General features: G+C 35.5%; 1 protein-coding gene across 10 annotated transcripts in view; it reads right to left on the bottom strand.

Annotated features, from left to right (window-relative positions):
- LOC115218071 (zwei Ig domain protein zig-8) overlaps positions 1 to 22,441 on the bottom strand; it is a 547,852-nt gene that overhangs the window by 22,226 nt on the left and 503,185 nt on the right. For 6 of the 10 annotated variants that reach the window (XM_036508049.1, XM_036508046.1, XM_036508050.1 and 3 more), the window contains one exon: positions 19,248 to 19,268. The exons of the other annotated variants lie outside the window; for them this stretch is intronic. In XM_036508049.1, the coding sequence (XP_036363942.1) occupies positions 19,248 to 19,268 (21 nt within the window). The remainder of the gene's footprint in view (positions 1 to 19,247; positions 19,269 to 22,441) is intronic. 10 annotated transcript variants of the gene reach the window in all.

Here is a 22,441-nt window from a genome sequence, read left to right as displayed (position 1 = left end):
ACTACACCTAATCTTACACATAAACATCTGCAACCAAACATGGATTTAGGACTGGATACCTACCCCATCTCCCTTCCAAATCTCCCTCTTGTATACATATCAACCCTACACTACTCACATCCAAACCCCACTTTGTAGGGAGTTACCCCTCACTCAGGTTATTTTCGGTAAGTGAAAAAACTCTTAACAGAATCCCCTCTGAACTACTCCCAGAGCTTCATTTTGCTTTTATCACAGTGGATGTGATATTTGTTGACTTTCAGTAGCGAAGAGTGGCCAAACTTTTTTCCATACAGGACACTTTGATAAGTGCAGTCTTTGGTAATCACCTAATAACCTAATCAGTGTGTGAAATCAATTGATAAGACTGATGTATCTGAAATATTGTATACTAAAAAGATTAATGCAATGTTATTACTACTTCAAATATGCTAAAAGCACATTCAGACCTGTAAACAAGCTATTCACCATATCTTGTCATAGAGACAATCTCTCACTGTAGACATAGGGTGTAAATATACCCAAATGAACTCACAGCACTGCCTACCAGACTGTGAGATGCAAGCATTTTGGAGTAGTTATCTCATCTTCAGTTACAGAAACTGGATGGTGGTACTGCAAGCTGATAGGAGGGATGATCTCTCTTATGCTTTTCCAGTCAACATTCGTTGGCTGGTACCAAATTTGAACTGGTAATAACATTGCATTTATACTTTTCACTGATTTGTGCTTTCACCCCATAAAATGATTAATATACTGAATCTATTGACAAATATAAAACTGCCTTTTCTTTTCTGACTTAGAAATTCTTAGACAATTCTATATCTATCTAATGATATATATATATATATATAAATAAAAGAATACAACAAATGGGACAAGCACGCAACAGGCAACAGCAAGACATACAGACAGTTAGATGATGCAAAGAAGGGACAAAAAAAAAACATGGAAGGGTCATTCAGAGTTTTCTTTCATCAGTCGAGTTCCAGATTATCACTGAGTCTTGAGTATAACTAGCTGAAACTGCAAAGATAATCTGGAACTGAAATGATCACAGAAAGCTTTGAATGACCCATCTTTGTTTTTTCTTGTCCCTTTTTGTATCATCTGATTGGCTGGATATCTTGTTGTCATGTCTTGCACTCCTGTCCCATTTTTTTGTATTCTTTTTTATGTATGTATATATATATATATATATATAGTCGCATGCATACAGTTTGGTGTCCTAGCGATCTATCTATATATGTATAAGTATATATATATATATATATATATATATATATATATATATATATAATATATATATATATATATATACATACATATATATACATATATATATTTATACATACATATAAATACATACATATATAATACATACATATATATACATACATATATATACATATATATATATATATATATATATATATGTACATATGGATCTATATATCACTATACCCATACTATCAGACATGGATATACAGCACTGCTTCCACCTTGCATTGTTGTAGCTTTAAAATGATTCTATCCTGCAAGCTACACGGGGTGGTAAATGTTCCCCCTGAATGGAACACCAGTTTGTTTCAAGGTTACCTGTTTACAGTTGAGAGGACTGGAGCAATAAGAAATGAAGTGTTTTGCTCAGGAACACAATGCATGACTGATGTGGGAACTGAAACCATGGTCTACAATTGTGAACACAACATCCTAACCACCTACACACATATACACACACACACACATGAATTATACAAGGAGTTTTCATCAATTAATGTAATGTATTATGTATGTGCTATGAGTGCTGAGTTTGGTTTACTACTAAAAATCTAGTTTGAACTGCAACTGAAAATGTGCCGCTAAAAATCCCTGTCAAAGGAGATTAGAAATGGTTTGTGCTTGAGTGAGCGGATATAGATTAAAGAATAAGCAAAACATTTGGTGTCACTGAAAAGCATTTAATAGAGAATATAAACATTGTGCAGAATAATTATGATAAAAAGATAGTCTCTTACAGCTGTTTCTAAAATAACCTAGCATGTGGATTATGATACTAGTAATATTTCCATATGAAAACCTAGAAAATATCAAAATGAAGAACATCCCCATATCAAGAACATTAGTACTTTTTGTTTTGATCTTTCCTTCATCTCTTGATGAACTGGAAAGCACTATCCTCGATTGGGGATATTCTTCATTTCTATATTCCCCGACTTTTCTCTCTCAGATGACACAATACTTAAGTTATGGAATCCTTACTCAATATCATGATCCATATGCTTGCCTATTCTAGTAACAGTTGTAAGAGACTATCTTTTTATCATAACTAATCTGTGTTATGCTTATATTCCCTATTGAAATTAAATGTTTTTCTAGTGACGCAAAATTTTCTGTTTTTCATTTTCTGTTTTAATGTATGTATATATATATATACATATATACTGGTTTTATTTTTATTTTACAAAATAATCGAAAGTGTTTGGTAAAGTGGTATGCTCAAAGCGTATATAATAGATATGTTTTACAAATATGGTTATAGGATTTCTTCTTTATCTACTGAAACTGATGGACTAAGTCACCTAACAAACCAAACTGAACAGTAATACGGAGATGGCTAATTCATAAAAAGATTTACAAGTGTGTGTTTAACAATTATATATTTCGCGTTTCTCTATGAATATACATTATGTTTAAATCACAGAACTTGTAGATCACACCAAAGAACAGCATGACTAGTCTCACATGGTTTTTGCCAACTCACTAGAGGAGCTTAATCTCAGTTTTCAACAGAGAAATAAAAAGTAGCTTGCAAATACTTATTAAAACTCCAAGGATGTTTTGGCAACTCTGTAGAAGCCCATTTTATATATGTGTGAGTTCATAGTGATCATTCAAACAAATAAGCTCACAAGACTTAAAGTGTCTATTTTAGTGACTATTCTAGAACTGAACAGGCACATCTGATGAATGCAGGCAAATGAAACTTACATGAAACTTTTATTATCTAATCTGTTTTGTTCATATATATTTATTTCACATATAAAATACTTCATTTATTTTCAGCTATGAAATAATAATTTGTGTGGGTGAGTGTGTGTGTGTGTGCATGCACGCGTGCACGTATGTGTGTGTGCATGCATATGTGTGTGTGAGTGTGTATTTTGCTGATGTGTATCTTTGAGAAAATTATAAACACTGAACAAAGCCCTTTGTTATATTTGTTCTGCATTGAGTTACAACCACTCCTCTGTCACCATCACTTTCACAAATACACTGAACCTACATCTAATGATGCTATTGGTTACCAATTACAAAATAAAATAAAATAAACAAAAAATATGGATAGAAATTATTTTAATTGATGATAACCCACCCCAAATAAATAAAAACCTTATCCACCTTCTGAGAGGTGTATTGCTTGGCAAAAACCATTTATCACATGCTCATAGAGTGTCTGTGTAGTAATGATTTTTGAAACTAGTGTTACCATAAGTCTATGATGAAGATCAAATCACTACCTTCCTTTGACAGGTAAAACAATGTAGTTTTCTTCTGTATCTTTCACTGTTTGTTTTGTTTCCATCATTAGTCTGCAGCCACGCTGGGGTACTGCTTTGAAGGGTTTAGCAGAAAAAAATCAACCCCAGTACTTAATTTTTCCTTCCTAAGCCTGGTACTATTATATCAATCTTTATTTGCCAAACTACTAAGATACAAGAATATAAGCAAACAAACACTGGTTAGGGGACAAACAAAAAATCACACACACACATGTATGCACATACACACACAATGGGATTCTTTCAGTTTTCATCAATGAAATCCACTCAGAAGGTTTTGGTCAGGCCAAGGCTATAATAGAAAACATTTGATTCAGGTTGCACACAGTAGGACTGAACCCAGAACCATGTGGCTGGGAAGTAAACTTCTTACCACACAACCATGCCTGCACTTATGAATCCATCTCAGAATAGTTGGTGACTATGGTGAAAAGAATAAATAGCATTATGGACAGGGCTGAAAGACTTGAAAATAAAGCTTTTTAATCTCAAGCTAAGCTTTCCTCAATTCCGATGAAATCAATTTTGCCTTTCATCCTTCCAGTTTCGATCAAATTGGTAGCAGTTGAGCACTGGGATTGATGTACTCTATTAACTCCCACCTCCAAAATTTCAAGCTTTGTGTCTAAAGTAGAAAGGATTCTTATTATTCTGTGGTGAGATGGCAGAATCATTAGCATGCTGGATGAAATGCTTTGTGGTATTTCACCTGTTGCTATGTTCTAAGTTTAAATTCCGCTGAGGTTGACATTGCCTTTCATCTTTTCGGGGTTAATAAATTAAGTACCAGTGAATCACTGGGGTCAATGTAATCGATTAGTCCCAATCCCTCAAATTTCAGGCCTTGTGCCTTTAGTAGAATGGATCATTTTTGTCATTATTGTTATTATTATTATAGTAGTTGTAGTATGGCTGAATCGTTAAGAAGTTTGCTATGAAACATGATGTTCCAGGTTCAACTCCATTGCAAAGCATCTTGGGTTACAGATATTGCTTATAGCTATGGGTTAACCCATAACTTGTGAGTGAATCTAGGAAGATAGAAACTGAACAGAAGCCTGTGAAATACTCAACCATTTACAAAGTAATTCAGAAGCAGGTAATTCAGTTGACTGAACAATTGAAACCTCATTATAAATTGAAGGAGATCCAGAACTGCTATTATCATTATTATTATTATTGAGTGAGAGAGCAGTGCATGCTATCAAAGTGATACTGGGGTAAAATATACGAATCCTAGTATATCCATCATGACTACCCATCTGATAAGAGTATACCAGGCACATGCATCACAACCATATGTGTGTGACATGGTGATCTCATATCAAGATAAACAGCACAAGAACTTGGTGGTGGGGTCCAGTTAGAATTTTCTTCTGGTCAAGTAGCCCCTCCTGCTCAAAAGGTCCCTGAATAAAGATTGCTTAAGGATATTGAACAAACCACCCATGTTTCCAAAGGTGAATTATCCAAACCCCAAAGAGTTTCTCTCAACAAGGGGCTATGATGCTTCCCCACTACTTCTGCTCATAATCAGAGATGCACATATCGTTAGCCACTAAGGGACATGCTCAAATGGTTAAGGTCAAACAACTGACAAGCAAATCTGTGGTATTGAGCAGAATATTTGCTGTAGCCCATCTTTTATACCAAGACAAAACAATGTACATGATAACACTTCCAATCAGTTAAGATCAGAAGCCATGAGAGCCACTATCTGGTACTGCATCAGGGCATTTATTATTATTATTATTATTGTTATCATTACTATTATTATTACTATTATAATTATTATCATCCTTCTTCTCATCATTTCAATAGCATTACTTCTGTGTTGCCTGTTTTTACTGCACAACCATATGCAACTCCGTGTTCAGGTATGTGCAGTGTTTTGCTTGTCTGTATTTCTAATGCATTGAAAGAAAGAGCTGCACAATGACTCAGCACTAAGAGAAAACAAAGAAACAATCATCAATTTTACAATACTGCCATTACTGTTGAAAGACTCTATTGCCATGATGCAACGGTACTTTAGAAAATATAGATGCAAGGTGAGTAGAGTACAAAATACAGAATATATTATTATGGAATGTTTTATTGCATAGCAAATACTGAATAGATGTATATTTTCTATTTGCTATTAGTAACAGACTGTCACAAATTTGAGTGACAAAATAATTTCACTTTTTAGCTACAGTTCCTATTTGTATATGGATACAATAGAGACTTGAAAACCAGCTAGGTTTTGCACGATCAAAGGATAAAAATCTCAGACTCCTTCTCTGCTCAGTTGGTTTTCAAGTACTATGCGGACTCATATATCTATCTATCGATCTATCTATCTATTTATCTATCTATCTATCTATCTCTCTCTCTCTATATATATATATATATGTATGTGTGTTGTGAGTGTGTGGTTGTAATTAGAGAGAGAAGTGAAGTACCTACAATCAGGAATTACCTAACAACTAAGTTGTGTGAGTCGCTTTGATAATGCGATGTTGTTAAGTAATACTTCATCATGAAAGTGCCATGACAAGACACAGATAGGCTTCAAGACAAATGATAGACGTGTATTTATAGAACTGTAAATAATGGTTAATTATTAAGTTGCTGTTGATACAAGAACCTTGTTCTGTCAGCCTGAACACAGATTTCATGGTTGTTTTTATATATATATTTTTTTATTTTTGGTAATAATATACTGTCTCTGGTTTTGTAATATAATGATTATAATGAGGTAACTTTGCCTTCTGATGACAGCCATAGCAGTGCAAAAGCCTTAATGTGGTTGCTCAAAATAGCAACCAGGTTATAACTTAGCCTCTTGGTAAAGAAAAATAAAAGAGAATGTAAGGACACATTGAATAATGTAGATACAGATATACCAAAATATGGGTTAGTCATGACTAGAACTGCTTCGATCATGGGTTTGCTCAATCATGACTAACTCAGCACTAAAAGCAACAACAACAAAACTAACATTATAACATGTTTACAATGCTGGAATAGTTTTTGATTTAGTAAGAAATTTAGGTTAGTGGTTTTCAACTAGGATCCATATGACCATTGGGGGTCAACATAATATATTCATCTGAAATATATTAGTTACACTTCTACTATACACAAAATATTTTAACAAATTTTCTTGTACAATTCCTAATAATGTTTAATTATAAAAATATTAAGGGATTTTTTTAGCATTGAATCATTAGGTGAACCCATCTGAATAAAATAGGAATCAAAGGGGTCCATAGGTAAAAATAGTTGAAAAACACTGATTTAGATGAAATGCATAAATGAACTGTTCCTAAAATGGTTGAGAACTGCTTTAATACTGGCCACACTTCCCTATCAGTTGTCAGGTTGAAAGCAGAATGTAGAAAGACATGATTCCTCTGAGTGATCTTGGAGTACAGTAGTTCAGAATAAAGACTGACTTAATCTGTGATGGTCTATCCCTCCAACCCAAGCCAACAAGGAAAGTGAACATAAAGCAATGATAATGATGATAATATAAACCCCACCCCACACACTTTACATAATCTGTGCTACCACTTATCACCTCTCTGACTGACTTCTACTACCTCTACTTTCCTCTCCAACTGATATTCATGAATGACTAAGCCTCCAGCCATGTTCACCTCTCAATACATTCCCTTCTGCTCACCTGACACTGTCTTCCCACACTCCAGTGAACTAACTTACCTACACACTCACCCTGTCCAATCTTCTGTATCACTTCCCTTACATACATCTTCCTGTAACTTGGGTGTATGCCCTGACACATCTTCACTGCTGTCTTTCCATAATTTCTCTTTCTCAATAGGGATAACAACATATCACCCCTACTGCAAAACACCTGTACCTGTCTCTCTCTCATACTTTGACATCCCATCACCCGGCATAAAGTCACCTCCCACAATATTACACCCAACTCATTTGAGGGAACTTGTCTTACAAATTAATTGGTGACTTCAGCCAATATACTCAGTAAAAATGATTGGCATTAGGAAGAGCCTCCAACCATAGTAACCATGCCAGATCAGGAATCAGAGCTTGATACAATTCTCTAGCTCCTATCAAACTGTCCAACCCATGTCTATATGGAAAATGGAAGTTAAATGATGATGGCAATAATAATGATGGTATGTGTGTGTAATGGATAAGAAGACATCATTAAATTGGGAGAATGCATACACACTGTGTTCATTTAAGACCAAACACTACCTTCTTTTCCTTCTAAATCATATTTACTTAACATCTTTATAAATGTTTTGATGCCATATGTAACTGCTTGTTCACCTTTTATCTTTATATATATATATATATGATTAAATAACTTACACTGAGAATAAAAATATTTCTTTAGACAAATCATTTACTAAAGAGCTCAATAAAAAATAAATGTAAAACATCAGGTTGAGAGTAATAATAAAATGATGTATGTAAACACAGTAAATATGAAGAGACCCATGAAAAAGATATCAAACTATGTATATTGAGCTAAACACACAAACATATTTCATACCATCTCTGGCTGTGAATGTGTCTAGTAAAATATATAGGCACAAGGTAGCCATATCAATGGAATACTAATAAACGTAGTAAATGAACTGTACTGTTTTTATACAGCTCAGTTTTTAAACTGAAAATATGTAGACAGGATTGAAAAACTAAAACCACAAATATGTCTGAGATATATGTATATAATTTTTTTATAATTGTGACTCTCTTTGTTCAGTCCCACTGTCAAGTACCTTGGACAAGAGACTTCTACTATACCTGCAAGTCAACCAAAGCCTTTTGAATGATATATATATATATATGGTGTACTCAGCATCACCGTCGACAGCAAAACGGCCAACATAGAACTGGCCACCCAGGTACGTTGCTCTCACCTTTGACCTTCTTGCCATTTGCTAGAAGTGTGTGTGTGTGCATGCATATGTGTGTGTGTGTGTATATATGTGTGTGTGTGTATGTATATATAGGTGTGTGCATTTGTGTGTATGCATATAGGTGTGAGCATTTTTGTGTGTGTATGTATATATGTGTGCATGCCTAATTGTTTATGTATGTTTATGTATATAGGTGTGTGTGTGTATGCATGTATATAGGTGTGTGGGCATGTATATTTGTGTGTATGTGTGTGAGTATGTATAATGATGTGTGTGTATGTATAGGTGTGCACGTGTGAGTATGTGTATAGGTGTATGTGTGTGTACATGCATGCATGTGTGTGTACATGCATGCATGTGTGTGTGTATAGAGGTGTTTGCATTTCTGTGTGTATGTAGGTGTGAGTATGTATATATATATATGTGTGTGTGTGTGTGTGTGTGTGTGTGTGTGTGTGTGTGTGTATGTATGTATATTGATGTGTGAATGCGTATGTGTTTATGTATATGGTTATTTGTGTGTATGTATATATGTGTATGTCTGTGTGCATGTGTGTGAGTATGTATGTATGTATAGTGATGTGTGTGCATGCATGTGTTCATGTGTATAGGTGTGTGCATGCATGTGTGTTTGTATGGGAAGACCAAAGAAATAATGTTTATGAAATCTAAGGTTTACTGCTGAGGTGACGAGTGGTGTGTCTTGTCTAAGCCTTGTAGCTGAGATTGATAGAGGTGACGAGTGGTGTGCCTTGTCTAAGGTTTATAGCTGGCCGTTTGCCAGCTCTGTCTGGCACCTGTGCAGGTGGCACGTAAAAAGCACCCACTACACTCACAGAGTGGTTGGCATTAGGAAGGGCATCCAGCCGTAGAAACACTGCCAAATCTGACTGGGCCTGATGAAGCCTTCCGGCTTCACAGACCCCAGTTAAACCGTCCAACCCATGCTAGCATGGAAAACGGACGCTAAATGATGATGATGATGATGATGATATATATATATATATATGTATGGTCTTGCTGATTGGACAAGGTAGTTGTGTGGAACAGTAGATCGCACCGTTCTCTTCTGCTTAGTGATCACTAGTGTGGGTACATGCCTCTTGACCCAACAAGGCTTGATGTGCATAGGTGCAAGCATGGCTGTGAGGTAAAAAGTTTGGTTCCTAACCACACGGTTCAGTCCCATTGTGTGGCACCTTGGGCAAGTGTCTTTTACTATAACATTGGGCCAACCATCGCCTTGTAAGTGGGTTTGGTAGATAGAAACCGAAAAAAACCTATCATACACACACACACTATATATATATATATATATATATGTATATATATATATCTGTATTTTTGTGTGTGTTTGTCCCCATCACTGCTTGACAAATGCTGTTGGTGTGTTTACATCTCTGTAACTTAGTGGTTTGGCAAAAAGAGACTGACAGAATAAGCACCAGGCTTAACAAAAATAAGTACTGGGGTCGATTCATTCAACTACCAAAATTTTTGAAAGCAGTGCTCCAGCATGACATGAGTAAAAGATATATATAAGAGTCTGTGTGTGTGTGTGTGTGTGCACCCGTGTGTGTGTATGCATGTATGTTTACTCTTTTACTCGTTCTAGTCATTTGACTGCTGCCATGCTGGAGCACCACCTTTAGTCAAACAAATTGACCCCAGGACTTATTCTTTGTAAGCCTAGTACTTAGTCTGTTGGTCTCATTTGCTGAACCACTAAGTTACAGGAACATAAACACACGAAGATCAGTTGTCAAGCGATGGTAGAAGGACAAACACAGACACACAAATACATGCGTACATATATATATAAATATATATACCATAGGCTTCTTTCAGCTTCTGTCTATCAAATCCACTCACAAGGCTTTGGTCAGCCCGAGGCTACAGTAGAAGACACTTGCCCAAGGTGCCACATAGTGGGACTGACCCCAGAACCATGTGGTTGGGAAATAAGCTTCTTAACATACACCCACTCCTGCACCTATATTAGTGTGTGTATTCTTGTTTTGACATTACATGCTGTTTGTAAACAAGTATTACTGTCATAGAAGCAATGTTGATCACTTCTATTCCCTTGTGGAAAACATAACTGGTCATGAGAAATATTACCTTGCTGAGAAACAGGTGAGAATTAGTGATGGGAAATGACATCAGATTGAATAGAAATCTGCCTTAAGGAATTCTCTCTGATCCATGCTAGCATGGAAAAGTGGATGCCAAATTTATACTCCCTTACTTTCTTCAATCATAAAACTGTGACTATGCAGGGGCACCATCTTGAAGCATTTTTAGTCAAATAACTTCTGGTACTTATTCGATTGGCCTCTTTTGCAGAACTAATAAGTTACAGGGACATAAACACAGCAACACCAGTAGTCAAGTGGTGGTGGTAGTGGGCAAACACAGACTCAGAGACACATGCGCCTATATTTATTCATATCTATACATATAAAGTTAAAGTCTGTGTGTGTATGTGACAGGTTTGGTAGCCTTCAACTAACACTATCTCCTCCGAGACCCTGCGGCTCAAGTTGACCAAAATTGAGAGTATGAGAGAAAAAGACTTGCTCTTCATTCTGTAGAAGAAAAAATTCAAATAGGACCATGTTAAGACCAAAAATTATTTACATCAAAAAGGTGCGTTTTTTCTATGAAAATACCTATTTTTTATAATTTTTTGACTGCTGTGTCACTATTTTTCAGTGTATTTCAACCAGAAAAATGTTCACTTAAAGAGAATAACAAGCTACATAATGCAAAAGTTTTACTTTTCAAAAAAGACTGAAACTATGTCAAAACTTTGTTAACGCGACATCAAAGTATGCCGTTTTCAGCGCAACTAAAAAACAAGCCCAAGCAATGCCAGGCTATACTGCTAGTATATATATATATATATATATATATATACACACACACACACACACACACACACATATACACACATACGATGAACTTCTTTCAGTTTCCATCTAGCAAATACACTCACAAGGCTTTGGTCAGCCCAAGGCTATAGAAGACTTGTCCAAAGTTCATGTGGTTGTGAAGTAAACTTCTCATGGCACAACCACAGCAGCACTTATGTGAGGTATTTAATTCTATGATTACTATAGCATTTCATATTTTATATTGTATTTTTAATTCTCTTTCTCTTTCTCTTTTTCTCTTTTACTTGTTTCAGTCATTTGACTGCGGCCATGCTGGAGCACCGCCTTTAGTCGAGCAAATCGACCCCGGGACTTATTCTTTGTAAGCCTGGTACTTATTCTATCGGTCTCTTTTTGCCGAACCGCTAAGTGACGGGGACGTAAACACACCAGCATTGGTTGTCAAGTAATGCTAGGGGGACAAACACAGACACACAAACATACACATACATATATATATATACATATATACGACAGGCTTCTTTCAGTTTCCGTCTACCAAATCCACTCACAAGGCGATAATTTCTTATAAGCATTTTTTTTCATAAACAAGCAGAGCATATGTATGCCTTTGAATTTTTCAAATGATTATGTATATCTTCCGTTTTAACAACAAATGTGTATAAAAGCAGTAATATTTGCTCATGAATCTATGTTATTCTGTTGATGTGGAACTCTGTGTCTGTCCATTTTTATGAAGACTTCAGTACCAGAAACATATATGTGCCCAGAGAAGATGCAAATTATTATATATGACTGAATGTATGAATGTTCGTATGTAGCTGTGTGTGTGTGTTTTGAGACATATATGTGTTTGAGTATAAAAACGTGTGTGTGTGTATATATATATATTCTTTTATTCTTTTACTTGTTTCAGTCATTTTGACTGCAGCCATGCTGGAGAACTGCCTTTAGTCAAGCAAATTGACCCCAGGACTTATTCTTTGTAAGCCTAGTACTTATTCTATCGGTCTCTTTACTGAACCGCTAAGTTACGGGCACGTAAACACACTAGCATCGTTTGTCAAGCGATGGTGGGGCACAGACACACAAACATATACACACACACGCATATATATATATATATATATATACGACGGGCTTCTTTCAGTTTCCGTCTACCAAATCCATTCACAAGGCTTTGGTCGACCCGAGACTATAGTAGAAGACACTTGCCCAAGATGCCATGCAGTGGGACTGAACCTGGAACCATGTGGCTGGTAAGCAAGCTACTTACCACACTGCCACTCCTATATATATATATATATATATATATGAAGTTGATAAGTCTTCATTGGTATTCCAGTTTTTTGCTAGTGAATGTTTCCGTTCAGCTGACAAAGTATAACACACATATACATAAATGCATTCATATATGCATCCACATTGTTTATATGTCTGTATAAGACTTTATATTTTCTGTGATAAAGCCTTACATTACCGAAATAAGATATCTTAAATGTTTTTGCATTGTTTTTTTAAATTTAAAAAAAAAAATCTTTAAAAGAATAGAAATAGAGCTGGCAATCAACAGACACTAAAACATAAAACTGGTTATGATTAGAAAAAAACAAAATAAAATATAATATATTGCCAGATAACTGAGCAGAAATTTTTAAGATAATCAGATAACTTTGAAGAAATCTTATTACAAAAAAAAGAAAGAAAAATATTTAATCATTTTAAAAATTCAAACTTTGGGAAGTTTAGCATATTTTTATGGCTTCATGGGAAGAGAATGGAGCAGACCCTATGACTTCACTCTTTGTTTTTATTTATTTATTTATTTTGAGGGCCTCTATCTAGGATTGATAGGGCTAAAGGAAGTAAAAACCACAAGTTCTAGCTTTTACTCAGAGTAGAGACCTAGCAGAAATCCTTATAACAGAGTGAATTCTTCTAAAGCAGTGGACCAAAAGTCATTCCTTCAACATCATTATTATCATCGTCATCGTTGATGTCTGCTTTCCATGCTGGCATGTTTTGGATGGTTTGGCATGAAGTTGGCTAGCAGGGAGCTGTTCAGATTCCAATTGTCTGTTGTGGCATGGTTACTACGGCTGGATGCCCTTCCTAATGCCAACTTCTGAAGAGAGTGTGCTGGGTGCTTCACACAATTATTTGTGTTAGCTGAACTATGTAAAACATCAAAGAAAGAAACTTGTTCTTGCACTAAATACATCTAAAGTAAAAATTTGTCATGGACCCATAAGATACTATTGGGGACCTAATTTACTATTTTGGCTGTGTGGATTCCCAAAAATCATATATTGACCCCGAAGAGTCATACAGACCCTGGTTAAGAAATGCTATTCTGAAAGCTTGTTAAGGATGATCAGGTGATGGATTAAGTCCACTACTCGTTGTGGTAGTCCAGTTTATAAACTTAGTCGCCAATGATTCTTCTGCACAAGTTGATGTTGTTGATAATATTTAGCCCCTGATCAACGCTGATCTAGTAGACCAATAGGCGCAGGAGTGGCTGTGTGGTAAGTAGCTTCCTTACTAACCACATGGTTCTGGGCTCAGTCCCACTGCATGGCATCTTGGGCAAGTGTCTTCTACTATAGCCTCAGGTTGACAAATGCTTTGTGAGTGGATTTGGTAGACAGAAACTGAAAGAAGCCCATCATATATAAGTATGTGTGTATATGTTTGTGTGTCTGTGTTTGTCCCCCCAACATCGTTTGACAACCAATGCTGGTGTGTTTACGTCCCCGTAACTTAGCAGTTTGGCAAAAGAGACCGATAGAATAAGTACTAGGCTAACAAAGAATAAGTTCTGGGATTGATTTGCTTGACAAAAGGTGGTGCTCCAGCATGGCTGCAGTCAAATGGCTGAAACAAGTAAAAGAATAAAAGAATAAAAAAAAGAATAAAGTAGTGATATTTACTCATGATGTATGCTTATATGTGGAACAAACTTACTCTGGTTTTGCAACCATTTTCCCCATGTTAGCATGGGGTAGTGGAATATATTATTGAGGTCCTGTAGATGGATGCTACTACTATCACTAACCTTTACTTGCTTTTCAATTTAGGGTCTTATATATCACACACATTTTTGAAAGTGCAGAGCCTGCAGATAGATGTATTGTTGACAGAGAAAATGAAATGACAACAATCTCAGTATGTGTAGCTTAACAAGGTTTGAAGAAACATAGATGTAAGGAAATACACACAGATATATGTGTTTATGTGTGTTGGGGGGGGGCAAGGCTTTGTACAGTTTTCATCTTCCAAATCCCCTCACAAGGTACTGGTTGGTTGCTCAGGGCTATAGAAAATATTTTCTCCAAGATAGCACATAATGGGACTGAACACTAAACCTCATGGTTTTGAAGTTAATTTCTTAACTATGCAGTATGCCTGGACTGTGAGTGTTGCATTCTGAGTTCAAGTTCTGCTGCAACTTAGCCTTTCATCCATTTAAGGAACACAGTCCTAAATACTCCCCAATAGTCAGGATAGGCATAGTTGGAATGTCTTTGGCTATAAAGCCCTCAGCTTGGGGAGAGTTCATTAACTTAAAATTAAACAACAACAAAAACCTATTACCGCAACAACTTTAAGAACATCCCACTCACATTTTGATAAGAGATGTTCTTCATATGAGATTTGACTCTTTAGAAAGACTGTCTTTACCATAAAAGAAATATGGTTAATTTGTAACAAACCAAAACACACCACACACACACACACACGCACACACAAAATTTCTTTAATAAATTTTTGAAAGATTTTTCAAAATAAAATTATCTTGAAGTTCCTAAACAGACATAAATTTGGTAGAAATAACAACATAAAGAATAAATTCAAAATATTATCTAATGGTTGAAATTGTCCCAGATATGAAACTTCACTAGAAAAATGGTTGATGGCAGAAACTAGTTACAGGAAAGATATCAGGCTGTAAAATGATGTCTATATGGAAAAATGGATGTAACATAAATGAAAAAAATTCTGAGTTCAAATCCTGCTGAAGTTGACTTTGCCTTCATTCTCACCTGGGGTGAGAGGAGAGAGGGGCAGAATATATTACCAGTAATGTATTGTGGATCAGTTATCTATGTGGATTGTATTTATTTACAACCAAGTGGACTGTGTTATTAAGGGCTAAGTATCTTAGTCATTGACACAGTAAATAAAACAGGTTAGAATATATAGTTTTAATGTTCTGGGAAATGCATGAATGTCACAACGTTGCCCATCAACCCACTCCACACGCATTTCCCACCACTCTCTCATTTAATATTTGATGAAGACAACATTAGCAAAAACAGCTTAGACATGTGACAGCAACTTTCTATAAACAGGTATATTAATAAATAATTTGTCTGATTCCTTCGTTAAATTCAGTTTTGTTTTATTTTTGCATTCAGTTTTTTCATTTCTTTTTTTTTTTTTGGTACCCACAAATTGAATATAAAATGTTTTTCTTTCATGAATCTTAACTTAATCAACAATTACTTAATTGCTTAATTGAAAACAAATTGTTGAGATAAATTAAAATTTATTTCTGCTATTGTTGTTTTTAAGCTGATTCAAATAAGAAAGTGAATGGATCATGTGATTAGAAATGAACTGTGTGTTCTTAGCGTATGAGATCAAATCTGGTGTGAAATCTGCAACATCAAAGAAGAGGTGTAGCCAGTTTACAACAGTTAATCACTTTTTTGACCCTGGAAGGATGAAAATTAAAGGTCAACCCCAGCGCAATTTGAGCTGAGAATACACAGGAATGAATGTAAATAAAAAAGTTTACAACATCTAGTTCATTATTGTATCATTTCCACCAAATCCTCACTGCCCTGTAACATGCTGTCAATAATAATAACAACAAAATAAAAATAAATATAATAATGATAATAATGAAAAATAAGAAAAAAAAAAATAATAATAATAATAATAATAATGATAATGATAATAATAATAATGGTCTGATGCAGTACTAGGCAGTGGCTCTCATGGCTTCTTATCTTAACTGATTGGAAGTGTTATCATATACATTGTTTTGTCTTGGTATAAAAGATGGGCTACAACAAATATTCAGCTCAATACCACAGATTTGCTTGTTAGTTGTTTGACCATAACCAGTTGAGCATGTCCCTTAGTGGCTAACGATATGTGCATCTCTGATCATGAGCAGAAGAAGTTGGGGAGCATCATAGCCTTGTTTTGAGAGAAACTCTTTGGGGTTTGGATAATTCACCTTTGGAAACATTCTTAAACAACCCTTATTCAAGAACCTTTTGAGTGGGATGAGCTACTCGACCTGAAGAAAATTCTAACTGGGCCCCACTTGCAAGGTCATGCACTGTTTTTTCTTGATATGAGATCACCATGTTGTGCAGATATGGTTGTGATGCATGTGCCTGGTGTATCCTAAACTGATGGGTAGTCATGATGGGTATACTGGGCTTTGTATATTTTACCCCAGTGTCACTTTGATGACATGCACTGCTCTCTCACTCAATAATAATAATATAATAATAATAATGATAATGATAATAATAATAATGGTCTGATGCAGTACTAGGCAGTGGCTCTCATGGCTTCTTATCTTAACTGATTGGAAGTGTTATCATATACATTGTTTTGTCTTGGTATAAAAGATGGGCTACAACAAATATTCAGCTCAATACCACAGATTTGCTTGTTAGTTGTTTGACCATAACCAGTTGAGCATGTCCCTTAGTGGCTAACGATATGTGCATCTCTGATCATGAGCAGAAGAAGTTGGGGAGCATCATAGCCTTGTTTTGAGAGAAACTCTTTGGGGTTTGGATAATTCACCTTTGGAAACATTCTTAAACAACCCTTATTCAAGAACCTTTTGAGTGGGATGAGCTACTCGACCTGAAGAAAATTCTAACTGGGCCCCACTTGCAAGGTCATGCACTGTTTTTTCTTGATATGAGATCACCATGTTGTGCAGATATGGTTGTGATGCATGTGCCTGGTGTATCCTAAACTGATGGGTAGTCATGATGGGTATACTGGGCTTTGTATATTTTACCCCAGTGTCACTTTGATGACATGCACTGCTCTCTCACTCAATAATAATAATAATAATAATAATAATAATGATGATGATGATGATCATGATCATGATTTCAAATTTCAGCACAAGGTCAGCAATTTTGGGGGAGGATAGGTTGATTACATTGACCCTAATATAAAGCAAAGTCCATTTTGGTAGCATTTCTACTCAGAGCGTGAAGATGAACAAAATGTCATTGAGCCTTTTGTCTGACATGTTAATGATTCTGCCACCTTGATGCCTTAATAATAATAAGGGTTTCAAATTTCGGCACAAGGCCAACAAGTTCAAGGGAGAGGTCAAGTTGATTACATTGATCCCCAGCTTTTACCTGGTACTTGTTTCATTGACCCAAAGAAAATGAAAAGTCGACCTCAATGGAATTTGGACTCAGAATGTAAAGATAGTTAAAATACCACTAAACACTTTTCTGGCATGTTAACAATTCTGCCAGCTTGCCACCTTGATGATTATGATGATGATGATGATGATAACTATGAACATGTTTGGAATAGCAAAAACACAAGGAAAATGTTTAAGGAAAGTATGAAACATTGAAATACTGAATTGATCAGAGGAAAACAAAAATTCGGAAAAATGAACATCAGATGTGGAGTATACCAAGGTGATAGCTTATCTCTATTGCTATTTGTACTGGCCATGACACTGCCTACTATGATACTAAAGAGAGTTAAAATTGGTTATGATTTGGGTAAAGGAAATGGTCAGCTAAATCATCTCCTTTTCATAAATAACAAAGGTTTATGTGAAAAATGAGAAACTGCTTGAAAGTCTTGTACACACTATCCACATTTTCCCAAATGACATAGGTATGGAATTTGGGTTAGAAAAGTGTGCTATATTGAAAATGAAACAAGGAAGATTAAAAAGAAACCAAGAAACTGAAATGCAAATGGGCAAACAGTGGGAGCAGTTGAGAAAGGACGGGGAGATAAGTACTTGGGAATACTGGAAGCAGATGAAACAAAAAATGAAGGAAAGAAACAAATGACCAGTAGGGAGTACACAAGGAGAGTGAGAAAATTATTGCAGTCAAAGCTGAATTCCAGAAATCTTATTGAAGCAATAAATTCAAGAGCAGTACTTGTAATCAGATAAAGAGTTGTACTTGAGGAGAGAGCAGGCTGGAAGAGGCTTGATAGCAGTAGAGGAATGTGTACTGATGGAAAGGAAAAGCCTAATAGAGTATTTACAATGCAGCACAGAAAAAATAAAGATAGTAAATGAAGAACAGATGATCAAGCATGTAATAGGAAAAAAGGACAAGAATGAAATACAAGGAGAGCACACCAGACAGATTGAAAAGAAACCTCTGCATGACCAATTTTGGGGATCCACTGAAGATGTATATGGAACAAAATCCTGAGCTTGGTTAAAAAAGGGGCAATTGAAAAAAGAAACAGAAAGTCTAATAGTAGCAGCCCAAGATCAAGCAATAAAAACAAACAACTTAAGAAAAATATATATGGAGGGAATGTATCAGAAAAATGTAGAGCTTGTGGAACTTGGAATGAGACAGTGGCACACATTGTGGCAGAATATCCCAAGTTGGTACAGGAAGAATATAGGAAATGGAGGCACAACCAGGTTGTAAAATTTTACACTGGAAACTGTGCCAGAAATTGTGATTTGAAACTGGAAATACACGGTACAATCATTGAGTCAAAAGTACAGAAGTCGGAGAAATGTAAAATTTTGTAGTAATTTCCTATTCAAACGGACAAGTTAGAAAATAATAGACCAGACATAACAATTATACAGAACGGAAAACAAGGTTGCTTACCTATTGACCCATCATGTTCATCTGATTCCAGGATCATGAAAAAAGGAGAAAAACAAAAAAATACAATCCCTTAAAATTCAAAATAGGAAGAATTTGGAGCATGCAAACAGTAATGGTAGTGCCTATAGTAATTAATGCATTGGAAACAGTAGACAAAGATATATACAAATGGCTGAAGGAGATTGGAATAGAATGCCCGTTAGAGCTCCTACAGAAAGTTTGTCTCTTAGAGACAGCAAGGATTATTGAAGGACAGATGAAAACTTGTAGATACCTAAGGTTACAGGTAATAACCTGCTACCCATGTAAATCCTACCAGGAATAAGACCAAACCTGAGTCAAACCAATATAATAATAATAATAATAATAATAATAATAATAATAATAATAATATAAAAATAAATACATATATACAAAATAATAGGGTCATCACAGCAGGAATGTGTTTGATCATAAGTCTTCTGAATCAGGATTGACCTGGGGCCTAACAAAAATAACAACATGAGGACATGTAGTCTTTGAGAGAGTTTATTTAGCTGTAAGTACTTCGATCAGACTTTTCTCCCTGTTCCTACTTTGTCCACATGTTTACCTACAAGTGATTAGGCTGGGTGGGCACCAGCTACAAAAATTTGATCAGTCTTAGAGGAGGCCCTCTGCTACAACAGTTTGGCCACTCAGAGAAGAGGGCATTGACTACATAAGTTTGACCAGTCTCAGATAAGCACATGAGCTACAATAGTTTGACCGGTGTGAAAGTAGTACACCAGCTGTATCACATTAGCCATCCCTCAAAAAGGATACCAGTTACAGCACTTTGACCATTTTGGAAATGGAAAGGAACAAAAGAACTACATATGTTAAGGTCACTGCCTTCCTAACTAACCTACAAAAGAAAAATAATAAAATAAAGACAAAATAAAGAAACAATTCCATCAACAGAGAATTGAACCCAGTTCACTGGGTTGTGAGAAGCTAGTATACCATTTGCTCAGCAAGTTGTTGGAAGCTATACTTATCCTCCTACCAGCCTGAGTCTCCCCACCTCTTGAGTTCAATGTTCTGGAGTTTAGCAAATTGAATAAAAACCATAGAAAACTTTATATTTTATTGGAATATCGTTTTTGTTTTATTCACCTCATTAGCAATTTTATCTTCCAAGTCAAGGGATTAAATTGATGAAAGTTGTGTGTGCATGTGTGTTTATGCAGCAATGTATGTATGTATGTATGTATGTATGTATGTATGTATGTATGTATGCATGCATGTTTGCATATATACATATGAAGACTTGAAAGTCTTTCAAATTGTATTTTTACCACTACCCACCCAAATATACATCACCCAACCTTGCCAGCCCTCCACCATTGATAAAGTTTTTAAGCCAGTAATGTTTATTGGTAAAAATGTAAGTTCGTTCCCAAAAGAAAAATACACCAACTGCAGCTGCCAATGATGATGATGAGGCATCAGTGGCTACAATGATGAAGAAGATGATGAAGAAGATGATGATGATGATGATGATAAAGAAAAATCTTTATAAAATGTGCAAGATCATTTAGAAGAGTTCAATATCTAAAAATAAAATAAGATGACCCAGGAATTGTGAAATGGCAGATGACCAGATAATGGTTAAAAGAACAAGTAGCATGGTCTATGAATTTATTAGATTTACTTTAATGGTGGTTTTGAGCCAGAGCAGAAAATAGCGCTTCAAGGATTTTTGGTAAATGTATATTGACCACCACAAAGAAGATATAATGAAAGTCTTAACTGGCCAAGTGGTCACTGTGCCAGATTATCTGCATGGGTCAGTAGTTCATAACTGATCATCCAAGGCTGCCCAGTGGTCAAAGATGGTCTGGCTGCTTGAACACTCAATTAGGCCAGTAAACAGTAAACAAGTTCTTTGTATTTGTATTTGTTTAACCCTCAAGCCAGAACTGTTTTCAAGCAGAATCTATTATTATATGTATCCAGCCATGACCATCACATTTATTTATTTACATATTTATTTAATTACTCTTTATCATAGCCAGGGATTATTTTGTCTGATAAATGGTGAATGTAGGAAGTAGGTTATTATTTGAGGCAAATTTTGTTGCTATCACTAGCTGGTTGAGTCTCTATGCACCCTCATAGTTATAGCTCAGCTCAGCTAGATGCTGCAGTCAGTGAGAGCTCTGAGTAAATTTATAAATGCTTTGTTGATTTACAAAGCAGACTTCAATTCTTTGTAAGAGATAAAACTGAATTATATTTGTCTATTAGAAAATAGCTTAAATTTTTCTCCTTATGTACATCTCAGTTGGCCAGCTCCTGTCAAACCATCCAGCCCATGCCATCATGGAGAATGGATATTAAACAATGATAATGATGATTATTTAATGTCCACATTTCTGGCATGCATGGCTCAGATGAAATTTGTTGAGGCAGATTTTCTATGACCAGATGCCCTTTTTGTCTCCATCCCTCATCTCTTTAGAAGCAAGTGATATTCCCACATAGTTAGACATGTCTTTCACAGAAGACTGGAAATGAGCAGCCTTGCTTGTATGACAACAAATCCCATTTACAACCATCAGGTTATGTCAAGACAAGGGTATACACACACACTCTCTCTCACTTTATCTCTGTCTCTTTCTCTCTCTCACACACACACATACACACACATTCACACTAAGGGATTCACTCAGTTTCTGTCCACCTAATCCACTCAAAATCTTTACTCGGTCCTGTGCTACAGAAGACACTTGCATATAGTACCATACATTGAAATTGAACCCAAGACCACACAGTTGAGAAGTAAGCTTCTTAACAGCACACACACACACACACACACACGCACACAACACACACATATATACATGTATTTGCTGAGTGCAATCCAACTTTAAATTGCGCAATCACCACTATTTAGATCTCCCTTCCTATTTCTGTTTGTATCCTTTGTTATGAATTTCAAGCTTGAGTTTTACACAGAGGAAATGTACAAAACAAAACATGAGAGGTTGTTTATAAAATACAAGAATACCTGAACCATCAATAATGATGCAGATATTATTGAAAAATGTATATGATGAAAGTTGCTAATGAGTGTAAAGATATAAATAAAAATGTCAAAATAACCAGAAAAAAAATATATTTATCACTCCCCAAATAGTTATACAGGTTTGATTACTTTTAATATGTAT

The sequence above is a fragment of the Octopus sinensis genome, linkage group LG12, assembly GCF_006345805.1.
Source record: "Octopus sinensis linkage group LG12, ASM634580v1, whole genome shotgun sequence".
In the NCBI taxonomy this organism is placed as follows: Eukaryota; Metazoa; Mollusca; class Cephalopoda; order Octopoda; family Octopodidae; genus Octopus; species Octopus sinensis.
Note: the sequence above shows the minus strand (reverse complement) of the source record. Positions and strands in the feature narration are given on the sequence as shown.